Source organism: Ceratosolen solmsi, unplaced genomic scaffold (genome assembly GCF_000503995.2).
Source record: "Ceratosolen solmsi marchali unplaced genomic scaffold, CerSol_1.0 scaffold45, whole genome shotgun sequence".
Lineage (NCBI taxonomy): Eukaryota > Metazoa > Arthropoda > Insecta > Hymenoptera > Agaonidae > Ceratosolen > Ceratosolen solmsi.
The window spans coordinates 2906821-2918451 of NW_011948436.1; the positions used below are offsets into that span (position 1 = coordinate 2906821).

At 29.9% G+C, this 11631-nt stretch overlaps 1 protein-coding gene across 1 annotated transcript; it reads left to right on the plus strand.

The window, feature by feature from the left end:
* Positions 1–371: 371 nt before the first annotated feature.
* On the plus strand, positions 372–6830 carry LOC105365163 (monocarboxylate transporter 4). The gene is made up of 8 exons (XM_011503257.1): positions 372–529; positions 1587–1857; positions 2235–2398; positions 2922–3047; positions 3736–3767; positions 4995–5380; positions 6175–6366; positions 6627–6830. Exons 1-8 carry the CDS (start codon positions 455–457, stop codon positions 6809–6811), a joined length of 1431 nt encoding a protein of 476 aa, XP_011501559.1. The 5' UTR covers positions 372–454; the 3' UTR covers positions 6812–6830.
* Positions 6831–11631: the final 4801 nt, after the last annotated feature.

Here is an 11631-nt window from a genome sequence, read left to right on the forward strand (position 1 = left end):
TTAAATATTCAATATTATATATGAATATGTGTATCTGAGTTTATTAGCGAATTAGTGTAAATTTTTTTCTTCAAATGTTTTATTATTAAAGGGTTTAAAAAAAATTTTCTTTTCATAATTTAACTTTATTTTATAAGAATAAACACACGTACACGCGCACGCAATTTTTATAATGTTATGATATTCGCAAAAGATATTTGCGTAATTTGTATCATTTCTTAATGTGAGGATTATCGTAATGTGAGTATGGAGCGGCACTAATGAATTGATAAAACCAATTCGTCATAGAATATCAACGAAAGAATCTTTCATCTAAAGAATCTTAAAAATAATGACAATTCTTTAGATATCTAATTTATTTCAGGTTACTTAAATAAGCAAGATTATTGCAGAAAATTAATATAAACGTAGTTCTTATCGAAATTGTAGAAATGTCTTTTCAGTCGTGAAAAATATGACGAGGCGGGAATTTATCGCACTGGATGGTGGCTGGGGCTGGTTGATAGTATGCGGCGCTGGATTGAGTTCTGTAAGAATTTTTTTATATTAGCATATATTAAATTGTTTCTCAAAAGCAATTTGCACATTACGCACTGCATATTACAAATTATAATTTGAGTTTAGTAAAATAATATTAGTGCGCGCTGAAATGGAAGTGTCTTAAATTTATGTGTTATTAACATATTGCAAACCATACATTACCATCAAACTATATGTTGATTTAAAAACTAATATTAAAGAATTATTGTACCGAGTTTTGTACAGAGTAGAATGAATTTTGTAAATAGTATTTTATATGTACCTAGAAAATACTTAACTGAAATATAAAAGTAAGCTTATTTTTTAGTACACAATTTAATGATATTTTAAAATTTATTAAATATCATTGTTTGTAGATTGATAGATTGATTAATATTTATATTATAATGTACTAATAATATAATTAATAGTAAGATCGATTATAATCGATTCATTGTTATTGATTGATACGTAAATAATATAATGATATTGGCCACAATTGATTATTTGCATATAATTAATAATAGAAGAGATTCTTGGTTTCAATGATGTTGTAAGTTTTTTTCTAATATAAGAAACATTAGGTATTACATTAGGAACAGAAAATTAGTATTTAAAATGATGTTTAAAGTGCGATTGTCATGCTTTGAGGTTGCATTAAAATTCTATCAAATAGATTTTTCAAAACAGAATTATTTTGCTTTGTGGTCAGTTTTGGCTAATCTCAATATAAATACCCAGTGTATAGTGAATCTTCGATGATGGATTTGCCAAATAAATATTCATTTTTACAAAATGGAGTTTGCAATATGTATTTGAAATCATTTATTATCATGAGAATAAAGCACTTACAGCATTCATTATTAATCCTTGCAATTTTTAATATTTGACGCAAAAAAAAAAAAAAAAAAAAAAACAAAAAAAAAAGAAAAAAAAGAAAAATATCACATAGCCAAATGCAAATTATACCGATCGAATTCAATCCAAAGCTTGTTAAAATAAGGATAAACATACTTTCTAAGGGTGTGCATAAAAAATTCACAGTTATGAATTTGAAAATGTCGCAGATGTTCATAGTACCGGTGTCGCAAGTCTTCAGTATGATATACGGAAATAAGTTCGAGGAACTAGGAATATCGGCAACGGAGATGTCCATCATCATGAACGTCAATCAGGCATTCGGGATGATACTGGCTTTAGCGAATGTACCATTGTTACGTAACTATGGTTATCGAAAGATCGCCGTAATCGGGCAGCTTCTCTATTCGTCCGGCATAATCTTGACCTCCTTTGCTACGTGCTTCATCCACTTTATTATTACGTATGGAATGATTACTTGTACGTATGCATTGTTATTACAAGCTTTAAAGCTGAATTATTTTACAATCAAGAAGTTTATTAATTTATTTTTAAACAATTTATAATTATTAATAATATTTTCTATCGCTCGTTATTGTGAAAATAAGCATGCATAATTGTATCAAACGCGTAAAAATCTTAGTTACACGTGAAAATGAACAAATTTCTTTTCAATTCAATTATTTCGACAAATCGACGACAAATGAATGTTAAACATTTTTCATTAATTTTTTTTTCTTTTTTTTTTTTTTATTCTTACGCAATCGCTGCATTAATCTAATATTTTTTATTTCAATCTGTTTGACAATTCTGATTGGCAATTTATGATTATTTCCTCTATATACCTGTGATTGCAGCCTTAGGATCAACAATGAGTTTCTCTGCCAATATGTTGGCTGTAAATACGTACTTCAATGAGAAAAGAGGCCAAGCTGTTGGTGTATACATGCTTGTTGCCGGATTGGGTCAAATTTTCGTGCCGCATGTAATTTCGTTAATATTATCAATTTATAATAGCGAGGTATAAGTTAAGTGACTGTTATATATGCCTGTAAATTTTAAATAGAATTCTAATGAAACTAATTTTTATTTATAAGCATTAATGAGCAAGATTAATTAAATCGGTATATTATTCGTTAATTAATTGTGTCATGAGAATTTTAGTTTTCTATCATTTGAATTGTATTTAAATATTTCAATTGAAAGTAATATGAAAGAAAAAGTTAATGCTTTAAGTATTATTAATTTAATAAGCAATTATTTGCCTTTATATCTTAAAATGAATTGTACTGATAGCAAACACTATTAGGATAAGAATCTAGTGTATCGATACGTATTTTTTCGAATATTTTTATTGCTAATATTATGTTAGAAATCAAGATAGAAATATGAAAAATATTTTTACTTGGCTTACATTAAATTATTCACTATCTTCGATAAAATCTTAAATTTAAAAGTAATAACTTCTTTATTCGTACATATTGTAATATATAAGGTGTGGATATTTTATTAATTAACATCCGACATTTATTAAATTATAATAGGGAACGATGTTAATATTGGGCGGTATGACTTTGAATCATATTATTGGCGCACTTTTGCTACATCCGATAGAATGGCACGCAAAGCGAGTAAACAATGCTGAAAACAAGTCAGAAAGTATTAAAACAGTTTATTACTAATTATCAAATATTCATTATAAATTGATTGCTTAAAATTATATGAATTTAATATGCATTGAAAGAGAAGAGTAACAAATGTTGTTATAATAATTTAATAATTTAACGAATCATTTGGTTTAATGCTTTATTTAATGGTACTGCTTCGCATTATGGATATATGACTTTTAAGTAATACAACTAATAAATTAATAAATGACTATACCATTCAAGAAATGATTACCACTGACGCTGAAATGAAGCGAAAGGAACGCTTTAGAAGGAATAATCAATTATCGATAATTTCTTATGGTAAACGCAATGAGGATAATATCATTACTTATGAGTATGAAACGTCCGCGGTTCTCAAAAATAGCTATGCCTGCAATAAACAAGGTAATGCAAACTTTCAATTATTTAATATAACTTGCAAACTCGTATAAGTAGGTTTTATTATTATCGTGAATTTATTTTGAGAACAATAGACTGGCTTCCGAAAAACGATTGTTTAAAAATGAAGAACAATAAAAATGTGCCAATTAAATTACCATCGCGTAATGCTGATTATATTTTCAAAGAAACTGACAGCTTAAATGGACTAAAATTACAAAATATTAACTTTATATCAACGAAACTCCATAATTCTACCATCGTAAATAAAAGTTGTAATGAAGTTATACAAAATCAGCAATTTAAGCAGATTGGTGACGATGCTAACATAAACCATCAAATGTAGGTATAGAAACTTAAATTATATAATAATTAAAAGAAAAAATTAATATAAATAATTATAGTTTTCCTACTCATTTCCTTAATGAATGATGAAATATAATTAATTCAATAGATATGTATAATAGTTTATTTAATTGGCATGTTAATGAAAATATTATAATCCAGTATCATTAATTATTTAGGATATTAAGTTTTTTCATATATTTTTCTTTCAAAGTGACAAAATTTCGATACCATTCGGTAATTTTTTCTTTTTTCTTTAATTAACATTATAGGATTATTTACCATTATAGATAAGTTAACATTAGCATCAATTTAAATATTTATTATATGAATTGTATTATTTCGAAAAAAAAGGCAAACAAAAAATTAAAAAAATTACTAACTTTTATAAACTTTCGAATGTCTGTAAAGTCCCGCTATTAATGTAAAATTTTTATGAGATAATCTTCATTGAAAATTGACACACATATTTTATTTGTTTAATCTTTGATTTCCATTTGAATTTTCAATGACTATCGCTCTCGTATTACAACGAAGTATATTAACTCATTCGAGGGCCTATATAATAAATTCTTGAGTTTTAAGTCTTATCTGTGTATTCATTTTTTTTATTTATTTTTATTTATTTATTTTTTTTTTTTTTTTTGCTTCACCAACGACCAAAAGAACTTTAAAAGTAAAATAATGAAAAATAAATCCGCATTCTTATTAAAAGACTAATTAATTTCTATATTTGAACTCCGTTTAAAATGTTCCTCCAATTTAACTATTTAATATAATTATTATTTTATTACAATATTTAGAATAGTTTATAAATAAAATGTTAGATTGTATTTGGTATAACATTGCAGTCGGTCATATATAGTCGGACGAGACAAGATTTTACGCGAACCATTGATCGTTTCGAAATAATCTAAAATACTTGCAGCTCGAATCTATGGTCATTTATATTGTTATTAATTTTCTCAAATACATAATATCAAACAAATTAATTAAAATAGATCTTAGAGTCAGATTAGAATCGATGAATTAATTAAAAAATGAATAAAAGTACAATTAACATTAGATAATTATTCAAATAGGCAATAAATTAAGAAACAAATAAATCGAGTGAACAATCAATAATTGTATACCTAAGCTTATCTATTACATATAATTTTTACATATAATTACATAAAAATAATACATATAAATATTACAATAAGATAATAATAATTCATCTAGGCGTAAGCTATCGATCCTAGGATTGCGAAGCGAGGATGTAAAAAAATCGAGTGCCCCTCGAGCCAAAAATAAATTCCTACTGATGGGCATGATCCAACAAGTGGCAATGATACTCGATCTGGAATTGCTTCGCGACACCGTCTACATGACAACATTCACCTGCTTATCGTTCGTCTTATTCGTCGAGCTGAACTTCAATGTCCTAATGCCTCTGATCCTGGACGAGCTGAGATTCGACATGAACAGCATCGCGACGATGCTGAGCGTGTTGGGAATCGCTGACCTGGTGTTCCGGGGTCTGGCGCCGTATATCGGCGAGTGGCTCCGACAGCCCCCCATGGCCATGCTCTTCTTCAGTCTCGTGATAAACCTGATCTCGAGAATGGGTAATTACACGTGCCCGTGCACTTTCTAGACGAGGCGCAGGTTTTATCAATCGGACGGACGGTCTTGTAGGTGAAGCCAGTGGGCGTGGGATGAAAGATACTTAATTGCGAGTTAGAGCGCGCGAGACGGATAATGCCTTTAACCTCTCGACGTAGGTAAAGTGAATTTAAGGTTATGTCTTGTAATGTGCACTTTGATTCGAGCCGACTGGTTTAACCTGTTTTTAGAATGCCCAAGTCACAAAGGGGATTTTAGCGGCGCTTGCGTCTATTTGTTCCTTTGGGAATACACTTTACGTGCGTTCTAGTTCGCCGTTTTTTCAATGTTGAAAATGTTCATGAAGCACAGGTTGATTTACTGCAATGCAATGCCCCCGCTAATAATTACATTAGAGGTGAAACGTAAATAATAATTATCGTATAATTAGCGTTAATCGTAGCTACTTATGATAAATATTTATATTTATCATACATTATCATAGCTTCATTTATGTTTTTCCTTTTGTTTAAATTATTTTCATATTTCTTTTAAAAACTACGTGATTCGAACACATAGGATTTATTAAATTCAAATGTTTCAATTTAATGGTCACAAAAGTTACGAAATACAAAATTTCAATATATATTCTTTATTATTAGTCTATCGGATAATGGAACATTAAATAGAAATATTTATTAAGAGTTTAGAATAAATATTATCATATTATATTCCATTATGTATTGCATACATTTATATAAGTTTCTTGTATGCATAAGTAAGTCTGTATGTATTAATGACTTTTCTTCTTTTACAGCATTAATATTCACACAGACGTACGTTGCCACATTAATTGTGTCGATTTCTTTAGGTGTTGCTAAAGGTTTCAGAATTGTATATATGAATATTTTGATATCAACTTCCGCTCCTCTCGAGAAATTTGCAGCAGCCTCGAGTATTCAGAACTTAGGGAATGGATGCATTATGCTAATTGCAAGTCCAGTCTTAGGTAAATAATCAAATATTTTTATATTAAGAAAATGCGAATCCTTTCGAGAACGTTAAGGTATACATAAGGAAAAGGAACTGGCAAAGCCCGTAGAAATGAACATTGATGAGAAATTTAAAAAGAAAAGATTAACGTACTTTCTTGATTTCATATAGTTCTAATACTTAAAGTGTTCGTATATTTAGTTAATTCTAAAAATTTTTAATTAATTTTCAATTTGAAGATTCATTTTATTTATTATTTTTTCCTTCTTCTCTCAGGTTTAATAAAGGATATTGCTGGAAGTTATATATTATGCATAATATTTTTAAATATTATAACTTTACTAATCTTGATAATGCTGTTGGGATTATTTGCAACTAAATATATTAAGAATCGAAAAAAGCTGAATACATTTTATGAATTGGAGCACGTGTGTAAAAAATGTGATTTCAATTGTCAATGATGCCGTAATTAAAATTTGAATACATTATTTATAAAACTTGGAATTGTTTTATTTATAATTATAAGAATTACAACGTACGCTATGACAATTTATGTTACTCTTATTAAATATCCTGACGATTTTTATAATTTTCTATAATGATTGTATAGCTGATTTATACCGTATATCGTGTAATTAATTGCAAACAATTTTTTTATATATAATACACACACACACACACACACACACACACACACACACACACACACACATATATATTATATATTTTTTACAAAAATTAACCGTATTATATTTACCGTATTTCACATTATGGAATAGTACATAAATATTAAAGCAATAAATAGCTATAATTGTTGTCTTTGGGATTTAGCAATTATCATTTATAAATGAGAAATAAACAGAAGGATGAAGAAATAAATTAAAGAGAAATTAATAAATGTATATACGCTCGCGTGTACGGAATCTCGAACTTCTTCCGTATAATCCTCGAAAATCCGATCTCACATTGCTCTCACTTGTTTCTCCTGTATTACCTTCTGGCCCAGTCATTAGGGTCGCGAGCGCGTCCTTGTTCGATATCTCCACTCGCGCTCCGAATCGTCGAATCTCGAGGATCTAATTATCCAAGCTCATTAAAAGTTTCACGCGGAAAATAAAAAAATACAAGAAAAAACTGCGCTCTTGTAACATCGATTATACGTACGTAGGACAATGAGCTGTACAGATCCTTTTCTCACGTAACCTTTTCGTCCTCGTCTCTTCCCACGCTTATTGGCGGAACGCGATACGCGAGTGCAAACTCTCGTGCGAGGGAATTTTAATTCTTTCACCGGTCTGCTGAAGAGGCATTAGTGTGAGGGAAAGACAGTGAGCGGGAGTGAGCGAGTAAGTGTGGTGTGAGGGATTGGAAGAGATGAGAAAAAAGATAAAGACTTTTGTATATGACGACTGCGTGGTTGAGCTGCAGTTGCGTGCCCGATTTCAAGGAGCGTTTTGCCGAGTATTGGTTGGAGATAGAGCCGGAGAGAAATTTTTGAGGAATGTAAATCATGAATGAAATTTCTTTTTCAACCGACAGCAATGGCTATGCGAATGGGACTCGTGTATTTAATACATCTGGGTGACTTATCTAAACTAGGCTGTAAATATGTATTATACGTTGCATTTTTAACAGCTTTATATTCCAAACTATTAACAACATTAATTATTCATCGAAATTTGAAATTTGAATGAAAATGGCCAATACTACATTCAAGCTTAAATGATGGAAAACTGGAAATATTTGAATTTGATCAAATTCATTACATTATGGAATCGATTGAATATTAAATCGACGACGCATTATGGACTTATTTCGGACACAATTATTTTAAGGTATATACCTTTTTGTTAAATCATACCAAATTAAAAAAATAAAAACAGATTCAATCACATTTTTTAAATTTAATTATATTAAACTAAAATAAGGAATACTGATTTTTAACGCATAAATTAATTCGTAACAATTGATAGATATTGAAAACTAAGACATTTCGTCTCTCAATTAAGATTTGAATTTTATTTTAACAATTGATTTTGGACATTATCAAAGTACAGTCATATGCGCAATAAAATACATGTACGTAACCATGAGTATTCTCATTCTTCATAGAATATATCGTTACTCGAAACTAATTGTAATATTCGAACTAATTACAATACAATGAGAATATTACATCAACTTTTTAGATATTAAATAATGTATTTGTTAATTTAACAAAGTCTTACAGCTAAAAGCTAAAAATATATTTTGTTGTAAAGAAAACATAAGCGTTTAAAACATATAAATATAGTGTTTAATAAAAATTCTATTTTGCTAGATATTTTTGTTACTTATATAATAAAGAATAAAAGTGCAATATAAAAAAAAAAAGGAAAACTTTAAAAATAATAGATATAATTACCTAATGAATGTTTTGATCGTTTAATAAAATTGCTTTGAAAGCAATTTGCAATTAAGTTTGCTTGTAAATGAAGTGTATCTTATAATTTTTTTTAATTTATTACCTAATTAATGATTACATGGTCGATTATCTGACCTATAAATTTTTTTAAAATTCTTTACAAACATACTTGTTGAAGTTTTACTTTATTAATTGAATATTGACTACTGTTTTTACTTCCAAGAGATTATAATGATTTAACTACATTCGAGCATATGTAACAATAATTATAAACTAAATCATATTTATTATAATTATATAAGATTCTTATGCTTTGCAAATATTGTGTTTTCAATTTTAAAATTATTTGTACATGCAAGTTTAAAGTCATACTTGCCGGATAATTTACACTTTAATTATTCCTTAAAATGAAATATATTATTAATAATTACGACGTAATGAATCGTAAATATAGTTACATTTATATTTGATAATTAAATAAGCGTTTATCGTCAGGTGAAAGAAAAAACTAATTATCCAATGTATGCATTAATGTATTTATCATAGACGTTTATATAAAAATTTATACATAAAAATATAATGTACATTAGTTCAATGTTAACATTCATTGGTATGCGATGCTAAGATCTAGAATAATACAATATGTAAAGAAAGAAATATTTACCATTATACCTATATATGATTAGAGATTAGATACAACCTCGTGTAATAAATTAATAAGCAATTCACATTCGCACATATCACCATTATCCACCCATTACGAATAAGCCACTCGTTTCATATCAAATTCTCGCATTTACACATTAAATAATCATTACAATCTTTACACCGTACTAAAAGCTAGAAAATACGTAGGCATGAAATCACTCAACAGGGATTTTTGCCATTACATCGGGAAATAAATTATTCATCCAATAAACGCATATATTATTTCATTGAGTGTTGAAGGAATTTTAAAAAATTTTCCGTGCAATTATTTTTGTCCATTGAGCTGTCGAGCAAATAATGACTTGAAAACGTCAATGGAACCTTTTTTGTTAATCGAGTCACGTTTACGATCGTCTTTTACCGTTAAAATTTTGAAAATTATCAAATGCCCTCAAAAGTTCTTATCATTCGCTTAATAAACTTATTCTTCTTTCATCTACTCTCGAGTCCATAAGGATATACTCATTAATACAGTTGGACCGCTATTTTTATAACGCTTTCAATAATTATGGGTAGGCGGCGCGAGCGATGCGACATAATTGCCAATCGCAAGCCATCGTTAGCAGAGGATCAGCTTCGTGTAAGACAACTTAAGTACAACTTATGCGAAGAGAGAAGGCCGCAAAGTGACCTTAGATCACGGGCACATTGTACACTAACTTAATCGAGTATCACGACCGCGCGTGTGTGAAAATGTTCAGGTCCGGGACAAGTTGCTCGGAATAGAACGGCAGGAGGAGAAAAAAAAAGCAGTCTTTTCATACGTTGTCGCGGGCAATTGAATTGTAGGCTCGGCAGGGAGAAAAGGAAAAAGGAAGGCGAAAAGCCGGTAGCGGCAATCCTCGATTTATCGGCCTTCGTATGAAAATGAACTCAGAGGTCGGGTCGCCTTGTAACTCGGTCACGTATGTATACGACGGCTCTTTCACCTCCTCGCTTTCTTCCTCCTACCCACGCTTCTCTATATTCGTGCGCCGTTCTCCCGTCCTCTTTTCCTCGCCGGTCTTTCGACTCGTCGCGTGCGAGTTTCACACCTCGTTTTTCTCCCCTCGCTCGAGGCAAACAATTACAATTTGTCTTCTTACACGGCGGAAAAATTGCATCTGATATTTATTTACTGCACACTCACGACTTTTCACAGTACTATTGTTTGGCCGTATTGTCCGATAAATTCGATTAAGGATATTTCTAATGGGTTTTTGGCGAACGAGTCATAAGCTTAAGTCAAATAATAAAAATAAAGTCCGGCATCGCATGCTTTATAATAGTGCGATTCTCCGTTTAGGATATTATGAAATTGGATTAATATTCAAGCATATGACATTTCACTGTATTAAAACTAAAAAATATCTATTGTCGTTCACCACGTATTACTAATTATTGTTGCATTTTTTATTAGTTGTGAAATTTGTAAAAATCATCGAATCATATGGAATATTTTTAAATGATACAAAGTGAAAATAATATGTATGTTGATAGAATACTCGTCGATTATAATTGTGTTTGTCCTTCAAGTTGTATCGTAATAATTATAAATTAAATTGATAATTGAAAAATATCAATTAGAAGTACATACGCGCGCACGCGCGCACATAGAAAAACATAGGCATGCGTGTAACTTGGATATATATAAAAATTAATTATAATTTTTTCAAAGTAAAATTTTTTCCACCAATAGCTGTGTGATAAAAATTTCCAAATCATTCGGACAATCTATCCATCCACAACTCTGATCGTAGTCGCACGCAGTTATTGTCATTTAACAATGCGAATTCGCTGAAATCGACTATATTAAGTTAAGCTAGATCGCAATCCCCTTGTATATACGAAATAAATTTACATAAACAATGTAAGTGCCGGATAATATTATATTCATGCGTGTCTTATTAACGATACGGAATATCCCGACCTCGGCACTTGAATAGAGCAAAATTAGCTAATTAATGCGACATGGGAAATGAAATTGCGGCCGTATGGGCCGAACGACCGCATTTCCGATATTCCAACCACGTTACGATAACACGAGCCTCGTGCATAATCGAGGAGCATTTGGCCCCTCTTTAATGACGCTTTCGTCTGTATCGAGAGTCCCCGCTAATAATTTGTTAAGTGCATACGTAATCTGGCTTTGAAACACGATTTTTCAACGTACGCTCGATTTTCCGGACG

Excerpts from the sequence above, each read along its gene's own strand:
- LOC105365163 (XM_011503257.1), top strand. The coding sequence starts at position 455 with ATGACGAGGCGGGAATTTATCGCACTGGATGGTGGCTGGGGCTGGTTG. Across the intron at positions 5,381-6,174 it reads AAACCTGATCTCGAGAATGG|CATTAATATTCACACAGACG; the intron begins GTAATTACACGT and ends CTTCTTTTACAG. Across the intron at positions 6,367-6,626 it reads AATTGCAAGTCCAGTCTTAG|GTTTAATAAAGGATATTGCT; the intron begins GTAAATAATCAA and ends TTCTTCTCTCAG.